The 21,835-nt window shown below is 39.2% G+C and overlaps 2 protein-coding genes across 2 annotated transcripts in view; one reads left to right on the top strand and one right to left on the bottom strand.

Annotated features, from left to right (window-relative positions):
* WDFY2 (WD repeat and FYVE domain containing 2) overlaps window positions 1-21,835 on the bottom strand; it is a 186,055-nt gene that overhangs the window by 99,778 nt on the left and 64,442 nt on the right. Inside the window, exon 2 of the mRNA XM_025364419.1 lies at window positions 11,829-11,896. Within this exon, the coding sequence (XP_025220204.1) occupies window positions 11,829-11,896 (68 nt within the window). The remainder of the gene's footprint in view (window positions 1-11,828; window positions 11,897-21,835) is intronic.
* On the top strand, window positions 1,943-3,075 carry HNRNPA1L2 (heterogeneous nuclear ribonucleoprotein A1-like 2). The gene is given in 1 exon segment (XM_025364420.1): window positions 1,943-3,075. A coding segment is annotated over 1 exon segment (963 nt). The 3' UTR covers window positions 2,906-3,075.

Here is a 21,835-nt window from a genome sequence, read left to right as displayed (position 1 = left end):
AAAAAGCAACTAAAAAAACTAGTGCTATGGCCCATACAAAATGGGCTCCCAGCCATGAAAGACAAATATCAAAGGGGCAAAACTGTCTGGGGAAGGAAGAGACACTAAAGTAAAGGTAACTATGACCCAATGGCAAAGAGGATCCTTTGGCAGGAAGAATAACGGGAAGCGACAAACAAAATATGATTTAAGTACAATATTTTTTGTAGCTAAGTTGTGAAATATAGCTACAAATATTTGTGATGCCTCACAAATGAGAGCTCTGCTTTAAACGCTATAAAACGAATAATTCATAAGACAATAAAGTAATAATTGGTCTCTATGAAATCTGAATATGCAAATTACAGGCAAACTGGCTGGAGACTGGTCTACTCCCCACCTTAAAATTACTTTCTCCATGGCCGGGCGCGGTGGCTCAAGCCTGTAATCCCAGCACTTTGGGAGGCCGAGACGGGCGGATCACGAGGTCAGGAGATCGAGACCATCCTGGCTAACACAGTGAAACCCCATCTCTACTAAAGAAAAAATAAAAAACTAGCCGGGCGAGGTGGCGGGCGCCTGTAGTCCCAGCTACTCGGGAGGCTGAGGCAGGAGAATGGCGTAAATCCGGGAGGCGGAGCTTGCAGTGAGCCACTGCACTCCAGCCTGGGTGACAGAGCGAGACTCCACCTCAAAAAAAAAAAAAAAAAAAAAAAAAAAAAATTACTTTCTCCAAAGGGTGAATGAAGTGCCTGACCAGAACCATAAAATTATAATACAGCTGCCCTCTACTGACTTCCTCTATCAAAACTGCATTCCTGAACTCTAGATGAAATAAATACAGCATGATAGAGATTGTGAAGATATATTTATCACCCCCACTTTTAACTGTTTCCCCATGAGAATAACCATACAGAATGAAATGTGTAGGGTGATGCCATTTGCCAAGACTTATCACATATATCATGGTATATGTAGGTGGCCTGAGACTTCTTTACTAACCCAATAACTGAAATTCAAGGCCTTGCCACTGGTTTTGTTGACATTATATTCTAGTCTATATTTTCCCCAACATTTTAATTAAAATCTAGGGGAAAAATGATTACTGTTTTTTTGGTAAACAGTACAGGACTCATTTTCCATGTTAGCTGAATAAGATTTCCCATCTACCTTTTCTGTTTCAGACTAATGACAGTCAAAAGAAATATAATGGGCCGGGCGCGGTGGCTCAAGCCTGTAATCCCAGCACTTTGGGAGGCCGAGACGGGCGGATCACGAGGTCAGGAGATCAAGACCATCCTGGCTAACACGGTGAAACCCCGTCTCTACTAAAAATACAAAAAACTAGCCGGGCGAGGTGGCGGGCGCTTGTAGTCCCAGCTACTCGGGAGGCTGAGGCAGGAGAATGGCGTAAACCCAGGAGGCGGAGCTTGCAGTGAGCTGAGATCTGGCCACTGCACTCCAGCCTGGGCGACAGAGCGAGACTCCGCCTCAAAAAAAAAAAAAAAAAAAAAAAAAAAAAAAAAAAAAAAAAAAAAAAAAAAAAAAAAAAAAAAAAAAGAAATATAATGGAAAAGTTTTAGGAAGCAATGAAATGCACAAATAAGATAAAGAAGAAACTGTGCAGGTCTATGAGTAATGTAACCTCTTATTCTCTTATATTAGTATCAAGACTTTGGTTCTGACTGGCCTGTCAGTGTCTCACCTTTAAAATTAGATACTTTCTTTTCTTGAATTCTGGGTATTTGGTAAAATAATAAAGAAAGAAAAAGAAATAAAATAAAAGTAAACACTTTCATAACACTGTGTGTTTGGTAAAATGAAGTCTTTGTAACTTAAGACAAATATTCAGCTTAAAATTCAGTGAAAACGAAAATATAGAGATACGTTCATCAGCTTGCTCCTTTCTGCCCGTGGATGCCTCCAAAGAAGCATCGTTAAAGCCTCTCTTCTCCCTGCTGTCATGTCAAAGTCAGAGTCTCCTAAAGAGCCCAAACAGCTGAGGAAGCTCTTCATTGGAGGGTTGAGCTTTGAAACAACCGATGAGAGCCTGAGGAGCCACTTTAAGCAATGGGGAACGCTCACGGACTGTGTGGTAATGACAGATCCAAACACCAAGCGTTCCAGGGGCTTTGGGTTTGTCACATATGCCACTGTGGAGGAGGTGGATGCAGCTATGAATGCAAGGCCACACAAGGTGGACGGAAGAGTTGTGGAACCAAAGAGAGCTGTCTCAAGAGAAGATTCTCAAAGACCAGGTGCCCACTTAACTGTGAAAAAAATATTTGTTGGTGGCATTAAAGAAGACACTGAAGAACATCACCTAAGAGATAATTTTGAACAGTATGGGAAAACTGAAGTGACTGAAATCATGACTGACCGAGGCAGTGGCAAGAAAAGGGGCTTTGCCTTTGTAACCTTTGACGACCATGACTCCGTGGATAAGACTGTCATTTAGAAATACCATACTGTGAATGGCCACAACTGTGAAGTTAGGAAAGCCCTGTCAAAGCAAGAGATGGCTAGTGCTTCCTCCAGCCAAGGAGGTCGAAGTGGTTCTGGAAACTTTGGTGGTGGTCGTGGAGGTGGTTTCGGTGGGAATGACAACTTCGGTCGTGGAGGAAACTTCTGTGGTCGTGGTGGCTTTGGTGGCAGCCATGGTGGTGGTGGATATGGTGGCAGCGGGGATGGCTATAATGGATTTGGTAATGATGGAAGCAATTTTGGAGGTGGTGGAAGCTACAATGATTTTGGCAATTACAACAATCAGTCTTCAAATTTTGGACCCATGAAGGGAGGAAATTTTGGAGGCAGAAGCTCTGGCCCCTGTGGCGGTGGAGGCCAATACTTTGCAAAACCATGAAACCAAGGTGGCTATGGCGGTTCCAGCAGCAGCAGTAGCTATGGCAGTGGCAGAAGATTTTAATTAGGAAACAAAGTTTAGCAGGAGAGGAGAGCCAGAGAAGTGACAGGGAAGCTACAGGTTACAACAGATTTGTGAACTCAGCCAAGCACAGTGGTGGCAGGGCCTAGCTGCTACAAAGAAGACATGTTTTAGACAAATACTCATGTGTATGGGCAAAAAACTCGAGGACTGTATTTCTGACTAATTGTATAACAAGTTATTTTAGTTTCTGTTCTGTGGAAAGTGTAAAGCATTCCAACAAAGAGTTTTAATGTAGATTTTTTTTTTTTGCACCCATGCTGTTGATTGCTCAATGTAATAGTCTGATCATGACACTGAATAAATGTCTTTTTAAAAAAAAAAAAAAAAAGAAAATGAAAATAAAGAGACGCTCCAGTATGGGCGATTAAATTAATGGCCATATAATTTGAAGGGAGGAAACCACAGAAGACACAGCCCTAGACAAAGGGGACCCAAGAGATCAGCATAAAATCTCAGCAGTCAATAATTAAATGGATTAGAGAGAAAGTGACTATTTGCATTTCTAATACTTCTATCTCAAAATTGGTATTTTTAAAATTGTCCTTGTTTATTCAAAAAACATGTACTTAAGAGGAGGAAATCCCAAAATATTTCGATTTGGGAGGAAAGTTTTCTAATTTCTGTTACTTACACCAATAATTCTTTCATTTTATGACTAATGTATTTTCTGTCCTTTGCTGACCAGTTGAACTTTGCTCAAATAAACACAAGTTTCATTGAAGGTTAAGCTGTGGATTTCAAGCACACTGCTTTACAATGCTAAGGGCATTATTTGGCAGGAGACACTAATCTTCCTCATGAGAGGTTCTGGTTCAAACTTTAAAACTAAATAAACAATGGTGACTTCTGCAAATAAAACTTCAGGTGCTAACAGTATCCTGGTGAAGTTGAATGTCAGGATTCCACAAGAAGAGGGTCTTCAATAGAGCTTCCAATGAGCAATACACCCTGACAAAGCAAAAATTTAATTCATGGACACTATTTCATTCAGCCCTGTTTATAATAGAATAATAATTATTAGATTTGCAGTACTCAACACATGTTTTATTTTATTAAGCATACCTATACTTAGGACTTCAATTTTCTAGCACTAAAAACCATTTTACATTTAAATCCAACATTTTATTTACTCTACTAACATTAACTATTTAGTTCTCTTTTTATCTAGGCTCAGTAATATCAGCAAACTGAATTAGAAGTGGTCACTCCCAGACAAGTTTTAAGTTACAGTAAAGTTATCTAACTACACTAAATTTTAAAATGCCCCCTCAGATGAAAATCAAAGAAGAGTATGCTAAATAAATGCTGTACTTAATCAGATTAAATAATATCTAGCATGTTTAGTTTGGATAATCTATGTTTTCCTTCATTTCCATTAAAAATGACAAGTTCCTCAGCTACCTTTGTCTTCTTAGTAAATACAGATTTAAAAGATCACATTACATTATGGTTTATAAGAATACGAATAGTAAAAACAACAAATTACACATGGTTCCATAATAAAACCTATACCAAGAAGAAAGCAATAAATGGATCAATACATTTCACAACCAGGAACCCAGAGGTTTTTTTGAAATAAGGTATAAATTAAAACAACAGAATGAGCATATCCCAAGTATATACATATTCTCCCAATCTGCCAAGAAATTCTCTCAACTGAGTTAAAGATGTTTAAAAGTCAGGAAAACAATCACCACCTCACAAAAGCAGAATTGCCAAGTTCATAATTCTAAATACCTTTCTATAATACCACTAATATACCCACATGAACTTTCCCCCACTCCAAAACACCCAGCAGAGGCGGTGGAATAAGCATACACACCACCTCCACAGTCTAAAGTTACCGAAAGTCCTCCTCACCAATGGGAAAACTAACACTTTCAACTCACTTACAAAATAACTCATTTCCACTCCAGATAAAAGCATATACACACATTAATCAACTTAATTTTCCAAATCCCCAATTTTAACTTATCTGTTACCTTAAGATGATGGTCCCAATAAATGAGAAAAATAAACCAATCCAGCTACAACCCCACAAAGTAGCCAATTTTTCCTAATAACTCTGGGTTAATATCAACAATGGCAGTAACATTGTTAAACATCAAGAACCTGAAGGCATTTTACAAATAGTTATTTGGTATATCTAATAACCAAAATATCTTTGCAAATTTGAGGAAAAAAGATAACAGTTTATTTGTTAGGCTTCAAAGCAGAGAAAATGTGAAGGACTTCCCCAAAGTGATTCAGCAAATTATAGCAAAAATGAAAATCAAATTCCAGTTTCCCACCCAGGCATAGGATCTAACCTACAAGCCATTTTGAATACTGCAATTGAAACAATACATTTTTGGAGGTTGAATTTAATGTAAGTAATATACTATATTCAAATATTCTTTCCATAGAACTCTTAACTAAGATTATTTATTATTCTTAATGTATTCCCTACCATTTAAAATGGCTTAAAAAGCAGATACAATAAAACCAATAAAACCAAACAATAGAAATAAGCAAAAAGAAGTTATGACTAAAAGTGTGTGTGTGTGTGTGTGTGTGTGTGTGTGTAAACAGAAAAAAAAATTAAAATAAAGATCTGTTAGGAGATTCAGTTTGGTTTCATGTTTCACATTATCGATAATGACGAAGTACCAGGTCCTAGGGCTATTGCTCCCAATCTTTTCTGCCTCATAATACACACAGAAAATTATATTTGTAAAGCCACTGGAATAAACAGAAGAGACTAGCCCTCCCTCCATCCTCTTCTCCACTCCCCTGTTCAGCTAAGGGGATCAGTTCTCATGTTCTAATGTAATCCATTTAGACCACACCAGTAGGCTGTGTCACATAGGCTGGGAAGTTCTGCCTTTGAGACAGCAAAGAGTTCCTGGCCCTCATTCTGAAAAATATTCCACCTTTTTGCTCCTTCATAAAAGGGGCACTGCACATTATGGTAGATGATTACTTCAAAAACAGGCATAAAGCACTTCATATAATGTACACATCAGTGTAAGCTGAGGGCACAATGAATGAAGGCATTTCTGCAGAGGGCTGACACAAAGTGGGAAAACTCCAAATTTAGAGGAATAATCAGACTATCGTTCATGCTGTTCACTACAAATAGCCTTTCTCTCAAACAGGCTTTTGATAAAAACTGGGAAGCGAGCAGTTCAAAATCACATGTTTCAGAGAGGCCTTGAGTTCCTATACTTTAAACATTAACTGAACAGATGGTAGGCATCCATACTTGTGTGAAAACTGAGCGGCCCAACCACACGTCAGACTGGGCAAATGCCATCCCACCAGGCCAAGGCAGAGAACTGGGAAGGTCACAAGGCAGGTCATTTTATTGCTACATCAGGTGTGCCTCTTTATTTGTAACTACCTTTGAAAAAATGAAAAAAAAAAAAAAGTCTTCTTTGGCTTTGTGGAAAAATTTATAAACACTTAGGAGCCAAAGTAAATTCCATTTGCCTGCCCTGGCAGGAACAGAACCCATAGAGGGTTTCCAATTCTCCAACACACCCGGCCTGAGGCTCCAGTCCTCTCAAGCCTCCTATTCACAACATCTCTGGCAGCCAAGTTGATCGATCTATTCTCCATACCCAGGGAGAAGTTGGCAATAAATGCCAGGCATGACATCCAATTATCTGATAGAGTAAGAAAAATCTCCAGCTCTTTCCACCACCTCCTGCAAGAGGTTCCTCCGTCACCTCTCAAAGGACAAAGGTCTGACCCCATGAATGGCAAACCTAGTTGGTAAAGCAAATATGAAATAAATCAACCACAGAAATAGAAATGCTTGTGCTTTTTACATGATTTTTCTCTACAGTGTGATCCAACTATGGTGGTTGTAATTATATCTATTAGAAGCCTGGAACAAATAATCACATTTATGGCTGTAACTGAAACTTCCACTCTTACCCTGAGGGCCTGGTTTACAAGCTCATGCAGGGTCCCAGATGGGTGTGCTGTAAGTTGATACTGTCACAGGCAATGTGCAGCTACTACATAAGATACACGTATTCTTTTTTGAAAGAATATTTGATAAGGAAAAGCTCTGATGTCTCATTCATCCATAAAAATCAGCTAGCTTATAGCAAACTACGAAACAAGTCAGCAGTCATCCCCACATTCTCTATAGAGAGTAGGGTTTAAAATGAACTTTCCATAGGCAGACTTTGTGACCGTGTCCCCATTACGCCTGCTTTCCACATTACAACGCTCACCACACATGATGGTTGGTATTCATTTAATGTCTGCCTTCCCCACCAGACTGTAAACACCACAAAGACAGGAACCCTCTGCCATATTTAACTACTACATCCTTAGTACATCGTACAATGTTGGATGTGGAAGAAACACTTAACATTTGTTGAATGAACTATCCAAAAAAATTAAACAAGATCAAATACTACTTTCTGCTTTCCTTCTTTACATGCCCTCACCTTTCCCAGGCTATGTTAAGCTTAACTCTACTGTGTCACCAACAGGGCCATGACTCAGTCCTTTCTCATTAAAGATCACAGAGATCCAGGAAAAACTGAAAGAGTAGGAATTAGGAGGTGTACAATGAGGCCCGGGCTTAGTCAAATACTTGCAGTTACAAGGAATAGAAATCTGCTCAGGTGAATTTAGGAACAAATGGGCATATCCAGTAAGAGAGAGGGGTATCTTTTGAGCTCAAATAGGCAGAACAGAGCCAGGATTCTCAGGGGATTAGGAGGATGAGGAAAATCTTGTGCATCACTTGCTTGGGCTTTCTCTTCATCAGGAGCCAGACATTCTTCCTTCCCTGCAGATCAGCTTTTTTCCTCTTTCTCCATGCACACAAACACCTCACAGCTCTTAGGTTTATATGTTCCCAGTAAAAAGGCCCTGCCCAGGCTGAGACTAGCATTTCTGCCTCCAAATTCTAAATTCCTGGGAAAATCAGATTGGCCCAGGGACAAATAGCCTTAACCAGGCAAGCTTGGTTTTTCCTGGCTCCCTTCTACGGAGGAGGAGCTTCTCAGAAAAGACTGGATAGGAAGCATCCCACATCCCCATAGCAGTGCTTGTGTTTTTGACCACGATGCGTCTGCTCTTCTTTCTCTTGTCTGCAACTCCCCCAAGATCACTCAGCCTCATCACACTGCCTTTCAAGTTGGTTTCCTGTCATCAAACTTGGCCTTCACTATTTATTCTTTCTCATGCAATGCCTTCCCACTTCCTTCCTTTCATTAAACTTCAAATTCTTCTCAAAGCTATAATGCATTTACTCTTTTACCTGGATCACAACACTGTATTTAAAAGGTATTTTAGGCCGGGCACAGTGGCTCACGCCTGTAATCCCAGCACTTTGGGAGGCTGAAGCGGGCGGATCACGAGGTCAGGAGATCGAGACCATCCTGGCCAACATGGTGAAACCCTGGCTCTACTAAAAATACAAAAATTAGCTGGACATGGTGGCATATGCCTGTAATCCTAGCTACTCGGGAGACTGAGGCAGGAGAATCACTTGAACCAGGGCGCCAGAGGTTGCAGTGAGCCAGGAATGCACCACTGCACTCCAGCCTGGCGACAGAGAGAGACTCCGTCTCAGGAAAAAAAAAAAAAAAAAAGGTATTTTAATGGACAAAATTAACAAATAAGTCATTTTAATACATGCACAAGAATAAATTCTTGTATACTTGGAATGCTACTTATTATGTAGTAGAATAAACACAAAATACGGTAATATTTGCTTTGTGATATTTATTTTATAGCCTCTGAATATATTGTGCATTTTCACCTATTCTGAAACCAGTATCACATAACCATTATTTACAAATAATACTGAGTAACCTCTCAACAAAACAGCTTTCAATAGGAAGGACTACAAAACAATTCCTTGGAAACTCAAATCTATTTCATGTTCTCTAACTGATTGAAATGTAGCTTATTTCCTTATGCAATAAGGATTCTGCCTCTCTCAAGTTAAACAAATCTTAAATTTTTGCCCAGGTCAATTACTATGTCATCTGAATGCATAAGATTCCTAGAAACACCAAAGCCAATTTCTAACCAATTGTGATGAAGATAAGTTTCTTTTTCACCTCTACACAGCAGTAATCTTTTCAATCCATTCAAAAGATTACTGAAATCATCTTGACCATATACATCTTGTTTGTCTGCAAATCCCTGGCATCTAGATTTGTGGCCTGTACACAGTAGATGCACAGTAAACATTTGATTGACTAGCATGTATGCTTACATCCATATAGTTACCAATCAACACTATATATGTGTGGCTTTACATGTGTTCATATAAACATGTACATAGATCATCAACATGTTTGCTATAATGTCACAAGACAATGTTTTCAAACCTTAAAGTATATTCAAATTATCTAGGGTTTGGGTTTGTTTGGGTTTTTTTGGAGACAGGAAGAGAGAGAGGTGGCATCTTGCTATATTGTCCGGGCTGGTCTTGAACTCCTGGCCTCAAAAAATCCTCCTGCCTTGGCCTCCCAAAACACTGGGATTACGGACATGATCTAACCCGCCCAGCTTATCTAGGGATTTTGTTAAATGCAAATTTTGATTGAGTAGCTCTGGGATAGAACCCAAGACTGCATTTCTAATAAGTTCTCAGGTGATGCTGATGCTACTGGCCCACAGATCATACTTTGAATAGCAAAGTAATCCCTTCTTAACTCATTTAGTAGAACACCAAAGGCAAAGTATACAAATAATCACAAGGTCCTCTTTCTCAAAGTTCATGTTCAGTCGTAAGGAAACTGGATGATAATCCTCTCAGGGAAACACATCTTTATTATCAGACCAAATCCTTCAATAAGTATTTACTGAGCACCTATGCCAGGTGTAAGAGCTATAGTGACCTTTAGTCATTCTTGCATATAGCTTAATAAATGATGAAAACACAACTAAAAGCTTCTCTGTATCTCACTGATATCCAAATAAAGAGAGCATTACAGGACGACACCAAAATGTGTATATATTTGTATAGGGGGAAGAGAATGAGTTAGCAATTGCTTAGGATCCTGTGCCTTCATGAAGCTCCTATTAATGCTTATCTCAAGAAGATTCCTTGCTTGCCATCCCCAAATCCCCATCATTGTGCCCAGGTCAGCCTTTCCTATTTGCAGAGTCATGTGAGCTATTGATCTCTGAGGCCAACTTCAACTTGCTGGATTACATACAGCCCTCCCTTATCTCTTACAGTTAGATACTGTGGCAGGTTTGATGAAGAAGCAAGACCAGAAAAAAGACTGGTTATATCATTTAAAAAAAGAGGAAAAAAGGCTAGACGCGGTGGCTCACGCCTGTAATCCCAGCACTTTGGGAGGCCAAGGCGGGTGGATTACCTGAGGTTAGGAGTTCGAGACCAGCCTGGCCAACATGGTGAAACCCCATCTCTACTAAAAATACAAAAATTAGCTGGGTGTGGTGGCATGTGCCAGTAGTCTCAGCTACCTGGGAGGCTGAGGGAGGAGAATCATTTGAATCGGGAGGCGGAGTTTGCAGTGAGCCAAGATCTCACTACTGCACTCCAGCCTAGGCAACAGAGGGAGACTGCATCTCAAAAACAAACAAACAAACAAACAAAAAACAAGAAAAAAATCCTACAGAATTCTCTACTTTTCCATTTATCTAAACACTCATCACTGCCATGGCTTAAAAAGAAAGTTCAGCTTGATCCCGTAATGTACAACAATATCTTCTAGAAGCAAAACAGGTAAAGGAAGGATATAGTATTCAGAATTACAAGAAGTTTTTTCTTCCCACAAAAGGGTTGAATACTTTGTTCAGCTTGGTTGTTATCATCTATTTACTACAAAATTCTAAAGACATGCAAAGCCTCAAAGATAATTTGAAAATAATTTAAAATTATTATATCATTAATAGTCATTTGTTTATAACAAGCAAAATTGTTGTTTGAGTTATTACAATATCCTTTTGCCAGAAGCAGAATTTTAAGCAAATCTACAATTTAGCATGAATTTATTTCAGCATGTGCTTCTGAAACTGGGATACTTATATCAAGAGATGAGGTGTACACTGCAGCAAGCCAGAAGGTATAGGAGTCCAAACAACAAACCTGGGGGATTTTTCTACAATGTCAATTTTAATTAAGGTTTGAAGGGAGGGAAGTAAGGGAAATGTTTAATACAAGTAATATTAAATTTAAATAATTATTTTACACTAAAATAAACATGGGATAGGATGCCCAAACTTCATTAATTTTAAAGACAAAAGACTAGATTGAAAAGAAAATTCCTATTTTGGGGGGCCAGCTCTTCTTCAGCTGTGGGGGAACTTCTGCCAGTGGAATAATCTAAGAATCACACATATCTTTTCTTTTAAAAGTGCACTTGGAAGATTCATTATTTATCAGTGCAAGGACATAATTCCCAGATACGATCTTGGGGAAATGAAATCAACTTCTAATTAGAATGTTTCAATCCTAAGCAAATCCTTTTGAGAACTGAATGCTCAATGCTGAATGTCTTGAATTTGAATAAATGATATAACAATAAGGCAAGGACAAATTTACTTCACAAATGTAATCACTGGACAAAATTCTGAATTGCCTAAGGACATACTTCATAAAATAGCTGAACAAAAAGTTGGAAAAGAGAGGGAGACTGCTGTAATCAGAAAGCCTATGTGCTGTAGTCCTTCTTCCATTAATCTTATTCAGAAGCTATGAATATAGAGTCAATTTCAGAACAATTTTCTTACTTTACATAGTGAAAGCCTTAGAAAATTTAAAATGATTTAATATGGTACTTTTCATTATAATGAGAATCCCAACCTCAGTCTTCTCCACTTAAGAAGAAAACACAGAGAAGGCAATCTGGGAAGGAAGGGGAGTTAGGATATATGTCTGGTTTTTCAAGACAGAGATTTGGATACTTACAAGGCATTGCATGGTATATGCTTGGCCAATACTGTCCACTGTCTCTCTTTAACCAAACACGAACTGTCCTACAACAGAAGAAAATATGTGCATGAAATCACATTATTCTTAGCCATGGGAAAATGCTGATACATAGAAAATAAACCTCTTAACATTATATATAGAGAGAGGCCAGGCGCGGTGGCTCACGCCTGTCCCAGCACTTTGAGAGGCCGAGGCAGGAGGATCACTTGAGGTCAGGAGTTCGAGACCAGCCTGGCCAACATGGTGAAACCTTGTCTCTACTGAAAATAAAAAAATTAGCTGTTAGTAGTGGTGTGTGCCTGTGATCCCAGCTACTCGGGAGGCTGAGGCAGGAGAATCACTTGAACCTGGGAGGTGGAGGTTGCAGTGAGTCAAGATCACACCACTGGACTCCAGCCTGGGTGACAGAGAGAAACTCCGTCTTAAAAAAAATTAAGAGAGAGAGAGAATATCTTAACATACATATGTATCTTAACCATAAATACATATAAATGAACACCATATATACCTGTCTAAAGATTCTATATTCCTTAAACTTGAGGCTTCTACAAATTTAGAATTACATATAACTCTTTAAATGTGCCACACGTGTGTAATCATGATAGTGTTTGGAAATTATTATTTTCATTCTTGTTGTTTTGCCTTTCCAAGCATCTGACCTTTGCCCTTGACGGCTGGAAGCATTCATCTGACTGGGGAACTATTTGGTTTTATTAGTGAAGGGACTACAAAGAGATCAAATGAAAAAATATGCAGTATCTGACATGAAGAGGATTATACAGTCCATGGTCTTGTAAGCCAAGCCATTGTCTCAAGGGAGTTTTTCCAAATATGCTCAAGTAATTATAAGCTCTGAGGCAGATTTTCTGAGCTAGTGGTGTCCGTGGGGCTTGCTGTGGAACAGAGTGATACTGCACCAAAGGCTGCACATGAAGTTCCAGGCCAGCAGCTGTAGAGAGACAATGCAGACACCCAGGAGAAGTCAGAGAGCAGGCGCCAAAGACTCAACTAGCTGGGAAGTATCATGAGGTTCTGACCAAACAGAAAGGCCTGACCATGAATTATACTAGCCATAGCATCATCAGCATATGCCAGCAAGGCAAACACAAGTAGGCGGTTGAAAGGTATTATTCCGGAGACCAGAGGAGATAGTGAACATCAAACAGTTGGAAAAAGTCAGTGTCCCACTGCCAGGGGATCATAGGTCACACATCTCACCCCACACGCTTAAGCCATCCCAGGGTTAAAAGCAGAGTGAGAAAGTGAGCACTTTTATCTCAGAGAGAGCTGGATACTTCCTAAAGACACTGGACTGAGTTTTAAATTATATTGGATATCTGCCACCTGCGCCACTCCAGCTAATCAAGAGGTCTTCTATAAATAAGTAGGCCGGGCCCAGTGGCTCATGCCTGTAATCCCAGCACCTTGGGAGGCCAAGGTGGGCGGATCACCTCAGGTCAGGAGTTCGAAACCAGCCTGGCCAACATGACAAAACCCCGTCTCTACTAAAAATGCAAAAATTAGCAGGATGTGGTGGTGGATGCCTATAATCCCAGCTACTCGGGAGGTTAAGGCAGGAGAATCACTTGAACCTGGGAGGCGGAGGTTGCACTGAGCTGAGATGGAGCTATTACATTCCAGCCTGGGTGACAGAGCAAGACTCTGTCTCAAAAACAACAAATTAATTTAAAAATAAATAAATAAATAAGTAGTAGGAAAAAGACTAAACCAACTACAGATATAATAAAGAACATTTTCTCTGCACAGCCAGAAGTTACGATGTAATGATATGTAGTGGCACCACTACATATACATGCAAAATTCAGTCTTTTTGGTCAATTATATTAATTTGTGAAGTGAATAGATACAATGGTAAATAACCTATAAGAATTAAATCTATGCATACACATACTAATACAGCGATATGCGTATCAGCATTCACTCTTCTCTTAAACAAGTTCTTTTTATAGTACATGTTAATACAACATTGTTATATTGAGATTATTACCTCAATAAGAATCAATACCAGAGTAACAGAAGATAGTGGAGTAAGACACTCTAAAATCAGTCCCTCCACTAAATCAACTACTAAGCTGGCAAGAACTGTCAGCCCCATCCCTATGGCAGGCAGCCATGGAGACTGTAGCTCATATTCCTTGAGTGGCCTGCTTGTACCAGGAAGTGAACATCGTCCTCCACAATTTGTAGGAGGTGTTTTGATTTGCCTGGAAATTCACTGAGACATTGGAGCAAAGGCTGGCTATTGTTTCAAACCCTTAGGGCTGAAGGGCTTCCCAAGCAGTGTCTCTCAAAAGAAATTAGAGACAGAAACTTTTTTATCCTTGTCGGATGCAGGCATTTAAGGAAATCACTGGCTGACAGACATAACAGAACAGAGACCTCAGTGATCACATACAACAAAGAATATAGTCTTTGCCAAAATAGTTTGGAAAAGTCACTAAACAAATGGATCATTACAGCACTCAACAAGTAAGAACAGCAACCTCTGGAGAAGGAGAATTATATGACTTCCAGAATTACTGCATTATAATATTCAAAATGTCCAGTTCTTAACAAAAGTTGCAAAGTATACAAAGAAAAAGAAAAAGAAAAACAAATAAACTGACAAAATTTTACAGAAAATTGACAGAAATTCACAGAAAAAAAAAAGAAATTGACAGAAACCATCCATGAAGAAACTAAAACAGGCTTATTATACCAAGACTTTAACAGTTTTAAATAGATAAAGAACAAAAGAAATTTGGGCAAGGTTTGTATGAAAGAATGGGGAATATCAATAAAGAGATAGAAATTTCAAAACAGAATCAAAGCGAAATTCTGGAACTGAAAAGTACAATAGCTGAAATGAAAAATTCCATAATGAGGTTCAACAGCAGGTTTGAGAGTCAGAAAAGCCAGCAAACCTGAAGATGGGACAATTGAAATTTCCCAGTCTGAGGAGGAGAAAGTAAAAAGAAAAAAGATTAACAAACAGAGCATAAGAGACCTATGGGACATCATCAAGTGTACCAACATCTGCAATATGGAATGACAGATGAATTCTCTATCTAGCTACACTATCCTTCCAAATGCAGGGAAAATTAAGACATTCTCAGATAAACAAAAGTGAATGAAATTCATTACTAGTAGATTTTCCTTACAAGAAATGTTAAAAGGAGTTTTTCAGGCTGAAACGACAGGACACTAGATGGTAACCTGAAGCCATACAAGAATTAAAGATTACTGGTAAAGGTCACTACACAAGTAAATATAAAAGCAAGTATCACTGTATGTTTTGTTTATAACTCCTCTTTCTGTTTCCTAAATGGATTAAAAGACATATGCATAAAACAAGAATTTTAAGTCTATCTATGTAAATGGGCAACAAAAGGGGTGGGAACAGAGCTAACTAGGAGCAGAGTTAATGTACACTAGTAAAAATGAATTGATATCAATTCAAACTAGATTATATAAATTTAGGCATACAGAAGAGAAAAATAAGGGAATCAAAATGGTACATGAGAAAAAAAAAGAAGGCAATAGTGAGAAATTCAAACGTAAAAGAATAGTGGAGAAATTCAAACATAAAGGAAGGCAATAGTGGAGAAATTGAGAAACAAAAAACAAAGAGATTTAATACAAAAAAAAAACAGCGAAATGGCAGAAGTCTTTCCTTATCAGTAATCACTTTCAATATAAATGGATTAAACTCACAAATTGAAAAACAGAGACTGGCAGAATGGATTTTAAAAAAATACGGTCTAACTTTTTGCTACTTAAATGAGACTCACTTTAAACCCAAAGACACAAATAGGTTGAAAACGAAACAATAAAAAAGACATTCTATTCAAATAGTAACCAAAAGAGAGCTAGGTGGGTATACTAATAACAGATAAAATGGATTTTGAGTCAAAGTTTATTACAAGAGACAAGGACACTATGTTTTGACACAAGGGTCAATTCATCAAAAAAATAATAATTACAAATACATATACTCCAAAGAATAGAGCCCCCAAAATATTAATATATGAAAAGTAACCGGGCACAGTGGCTCACGCCTGTAATCCCAGCACTTTGGGAGGCTGAGGCGGGTGGATCACAAGGTCAGGAGACGGAGACCATCCTGGCTAACACAGTGAAACCCTGTCTCTACTAAAAATAGAAAAATTAGGTGGGCTTGATGGCAGGCACCTGTAGTCCCAGCTACTTGGGACGCTGAGGCAGGAGAACGGTGTGAACCCGGGAGGCAAAGCCTAGATCGCGCCACTGCACTCCAGCCTGGGTGACAGCCAGACTCCATCTCAACAAAAATAAAAAAAAAAAAATAATAAGCACTGACAGAATTGAAGGGAGAAAGAGAGAGTTCCACAATAATTGAAGACTTTCACTTGCAATAAAAGAACATTCACACATATAAGGAAACAGAAGACTTGAACAACACTACAAACCAACTAGATCTAATGATATATAAACAACACTCCAACCAACAACAACAGAACATACATGTTTTTCTGAAGTACACATGGAACATGCTCTAGGATTGATCAGCTGTTAGGCTGTAAAACAATCCTTAATAAATTTTAAGATTGAAATCATACAAAGGATCTTCCCCAACTATAAGGGAATGAGGCTAAAATCAGGAACAAAAAAAAACTGGGGAAGAAGTTACTAAGAAAATTAGAAAATACTTACAGATGAATGAAAACAAAAGCACAACACATTAAAATGTATTAGGGGCTGTGAAAGCAGTACTCAGGAAGAAATGTATAGCTGTAAATGCCTATATTAAAAAAGAAGATCACAAATCAATAACCTAATTTTATACCTTAAGGAAAAGCAAACTAAACCGAAAGCCAGCAAAGGAAGGAAATAACAAAGATTAGAGCAGAAAAAAAAAAAAAAAGATAGAGAAAGATAGAGAATCAATGAAACAAAAAGTCAGTTCCTTGAAAAGATCAGCAAAAGTAACAAACCTTTAGCAGAACAGAAATTTAAAGGATTATACGAGAAAATTTCATATGCTAGCCAATTAGATAATCTAGATTAAATAAACAAATTCCTAGAAACACACAATCTACCAGTACTGACTCAAGAAGAAATGGATAATCTCAACAAATCTATTACAAGTAGAGATTGAATCAATAATCAAAAACTTCTCAACAAAGAAAAGTGCAAAGCCAGACGGCTTCACTGGTGAGGTCAATCAAACATTTAAAGGAGAATGCACAACAATCCTATTCAAACTTCAGAAAAATAGAAGAGGAGAAAATACTTTATAACACATTCTATGAAAGCTGGACAAAGATAACACAAGAAAACTACAGACTTAAAACTTCATGAAGAGAGATTCAAAATTCCACAACAAAATACTAGTAAGCCAAGTTCAACAGCACATTAAAAGGATTATATACCATGACCGAGTGTCATTTATCCCAGAAATGCAAGCGTAGTTCAATATAAGAAAATCAATCAATGTGATATGGCACATTAATAGCATGAATGCGCGCGCGCGTGCACGCACACACACACACACACACCCCCAATAGACACAGAAAATGCCTTTGACAAAATTCAACAATCTTTCGTGAAAAAAAAACATAGCATACTGGGAATAGAAGAAAATTTCCTTAACCTAATAAAGGATATTCATGAAAAATCCACACTTAACATCATACTCAATAAAAAGTGAAAACATACTCCCTAAAATCAGAAATAAGGATGCTCAATTTCATCACTGTTATTCAACATTATTGGAAGTCCCAGTCAGAGTAATTAGGCAAATAAAAGAAATAAAAGGCATCCGCACTGGAAAGGGAGATGTAAAACTATTTTATTGGAAGATGACATAATTCTACTTTCAGAAAATCCTAAATAATCCACTCAAGAAAAAAACGACTAAAGCTAATTAAATAAATTAAGCAAAGTTACAAGGTGCAAGATCAGCAAACAGAAACCATTTGTGTTTCTAATAACAAACATTTCTAAAGAAATTACAGCCCCCAAAACACTTTACATATATATTTAATCTTTACAATACCCTATTAAATAGAGCTCTCTTCACTAAACGTACTGCCCTCCTTACATCAACTCTTTACACCTAAAAATAAAAGTACAGTATATAAAAATATCTGTTCTCTTCTCTCTCCAGGTACAAGAGCAGTTTTAAAAAGAAAAAAAAGGTTCTGCATCTTAGAGATCAAAAGTGCTATTTGGATGGTTAGGAATTTCCTAAATAAATGTAAATTTTACTATACAAAGCCTTAGAAGTAAGTTTTAATTTTTCTGAAAATTATATTTTAAGAGCAACACAAAAAACATTTTTCCCTGAAGAAAATTTTCAGAAAATGACAACTGTGATTAAGAGTCATATTAAGCCAGCAGAGGTCAGGGTATTGGGGGGGAAAAATGTCCGACCGCTGAAACGCAGATAAAGTGTCCTTTCACCTCCCCCACACAAAGCCCTGAGTTCGCAGGAACAGGACAGGGCCAAATGCATTGCACAGTCCATCTTGCACGTGCTGTTTTCTTCTCTCCCTGCCTCTTCCTCTCTCCCAAGCTCCCAGCACAAGGCATAAACCAACACTGGGAGACAGACAATGCTCATCTAAAAAATACCAAGATGAGGTAGCCCATAGTGGGTCTCAAGTAGTTCAGCAACTGGGCTATTTATTTTTATTTGTTATTTTTTGAGACCAAGTCTCACTCTGTTGCCCAGGTTGGAGTGCAATGGCATGACATTGGATCACTGTAACCTCCATCTCCCAGGTTCAAGTGATTCTCCTGCCTCAGCCTCCCGAGTAGCTGGGATTACAGGTGCATGCCACCACACCCAGGTAATTTTTGTATTTTTAGTAGAGACAGGGTTTCACCATAGTGGCCAGACTGGTCTTGAACCTCTGACCTCAAGCAATCCACCTGCCTTGGCCTCCCAAAGTGCTGAGATTACAGGCGTGAGCCACTATGCCTGGCCTGAGCTATTTAAAAGCAGCATAATTTCATTCTTTTTTTTTTTTTTTTTTTTTTTGAGACAGAGTCTTGCTCTGTCGCCCAGGCTGGAGTGCAGTGGCCGGATCTCGGCTCACTGCAAGCTCCGCCTCCCGGGTTTACGCCATTCTCCTGCCTCAGCCTCCTGAGTAGCTGGGACTACAGGCGTCCGCCACCTCGCCCGGCTAGTTTTTTGTATTTTTTTAGTAGAGACGGGGTTTCACCGTGTTAGCCAGGATGGTCTCGATCTCCTGACCTCGTGATCCGCCCGTCTCGGCCTCCCAAAGTGCTGGGATTACAGGCTTGAGCCACCGCACCCGGCCAGCATAATTTCATTCTATGTTGGATATAGCTGATCACATTTCAACATGTTAAAATTACTTTTAAATATCAGCCCTATTGCTGAGACCTAAAACAAAACTGCTTTTATTTTTATTTTACTTTAAGTTCCGGGATACATGTGCAGAACGTACAGGTTTGTTACATAGGTATACATGTGCCATGGTGGTTTGCTGTACTTATTGACCCATCCTAAATTCCCTCCCCTCACCCCAAAATTGCTTCTTTAAGGTTAAAGCAGATGTTAGATAAATTGTGGTGTTTATCAAAGTTCTACTAGGATCAGTGCTGGTTTGCTCCTTGTCTGGGCTATAAATGCAAGCAGAGGAGGAGCCACATTTTACCATACTTGATATCTGCCCCAAGGCCAAGCACTATATCAGATCCAAAACTGGTGCTCACTGTTTGTGAAAGATTAAAAGAATCAATCAAAAATCTCTCCCTATGGCCATGGCCACCCCAACCTACTTGTCCACTGTCAGGAAGTCCTCTGATTTGCACCTAGACAGACATGTAGTGCAAAATGGCAGCAAGGAAGCTAGGTTGATACTGAGAAGTCTATACATTGTGCTGGGTAAGATGATGGGAGAGAACCATGAATCCTTAATTGTACAGCTCCAGCTCTTATTTCCTAAAGAAATACTGATGGGCAGGGAATTCCCACATGCCTCCCATCTCACCCCAACTCTCTCAGACTAAATTCAGTGCCTGCCTCAGTTACAACCTCAACTAAGACAAGTGTGACCTCAGGGACAGCACTCAGCACAGTAGCCAGTCTGATCACGCAGAGGGGGACTCACATGTTCAACTAAGCAGGGAATCATATGTTTTTGATTCCCTTTTTGAGATCCCAATTTTTTAGTTTGTATTTTATTGTTTTAAACTGTGCTGACACACATAAGCTGGCAGTAGAGTTTTATCAGACACAGTTGCTAAACTGACGTGTGTGTGTATGTGTGTGTGTGCGTGTGTGTGTATACATGCATATACATATATAGTCACGGGCTACATAACAATGTTTCAGTCAACATTGGACCACATATAAAATGGTGGTCCCATAAATTTTTTTTTTTTTTAATAGAGACAGGGTCTCACTTTGTTGCCCAGGCAGGAAGGCAGTGATGTGATCATAGCTCACTGTCACCTTGAACTACTGAACTCAAATAGTGATCTTCCGACCTCAGCATCCCAAGTAGCTAAACTACAGATGCTCACCACCATAAATGGCTAATTTTTTAAAAAATTTTAGAGAGACGGAGGTCTCACTATGTTTCCCAAGCTGGTATGGAACTCCTGGCCTCAAGTGATCCTCCCGCCTTGGCCTCCCACAGCGCTGGGATTACGGGCATGAGCCACTGAACCTGGTCCCCCTAAGATTCTAATACCATATTTTTACCATATGCTTTCTATGTTTAGATACACACATACTTACCATTTGTGTTACAGTTGCCTACATTATTCAGTATAGTTACATGATATACAAATCTGTCCCCTAGGAGTAAGAGGCTATATGTATCATACAGCCTAGGTATGTAGTAGGCTACACCATATAGTTTTGTGTTAGTACATGCTATGGCAATCACACAATGACTGAATTGCCTAATGGCGTATGTCTCAGAATGTATCCCCACTGTTAAGAGACACATGACTATATCCATGGGGGACTGGTTCCAGGATCTCCCCCAGATTTTGTATGCTCAAGTCTCTAATACAAAATGGCACAGTATTTGCATATGACCTACATACATCCTCTCGTAGGCTTTAATCTCTAAATTACTTATATTACCTAGCACTATGTAAATGCTATGTAAACAGTTGTTATACTGCATTGTTGGGGAAATAATGACAAGGAAAAAAAGTCTATACATATTCAGTGCAGATACAACCAACCTTCCTCCCCACTTCCCCCAAATATTTTCCATCCAAGTTTGGTTGAATCCATGGATGCAGAACCCACAGTTAAGAAGGGCCAACTGGATATGGTGAAGCACCACACCAGGTTCATGCCCCTAACCATCCTAGCCCGCAAAGACATATCCTTTGTGCTATATTCTAGCAATCTTTAGGAGTCTGCTTATAGTGATGCAGATAATGAACAACAGCTTCTGGAACAACTTGGATTTTCCACGACTATGAAAATCTAGAAGTTAGGAATTCTCCCCCACTGCCCCACAAGTGCACTTACATACATTCATTCATTGACTTGTTGATTCATTAATTTACTCGACCAACATTATCAAACACCTACTTGGTACTAGTATGTGAAACACACTGGAACCACAAAGAAAAACAAGTGCCACCTCTATTGTCAGGAAGCTCACGGTCCACAGGGGGAGACAGGTCATAGAACATTACAACACAGCAAGATAAGAGCTAAGGTATGGAGATGCCCATGCTGTAATAGGAGCACGTGAGGGCATCTAACTCTGACTACAGAGCCCGGGCTCAGGCAGGGCTAGACAAAGCTTCTCAGAGATGATGGCGCCTGAAATGCAGGGTGAAAAGGCATTTGGCAGAGGAAAGTGGAGAGGGTGTAGGAGCACGTTCTGCAGGAGCATTGCCTCTGCCGCCCAGGTAGGCAAGGTGAGCGGGAGTGGTGAGAATCCGGCCTGGACAAAGAAAAGGCAGAAGGCCACCAACGCTTGTTTTTCTTTGTTTGG

The sequence above is a fragment of the Theropithecus gelada genome, chromosome 17, assembly GCF_003255815.1.
Source record: "Theropithecus gelada isolate Dixy chromosome 17, Tgel_1.0, whole genome shotgun sequence".
In the NCBI taxonomy this organism is placed as follows: domain Eukaryota; kingdom Metazoa; phylum Chordata; class Mammalia; order Primates; family Cercopithecidae; genus Theropithecus; species Theropithecus gelada.
Note: the sequence above shows the minus strand (reverse complement) of the source record. Positions and strands in the feature narration are given on the sequence as shown.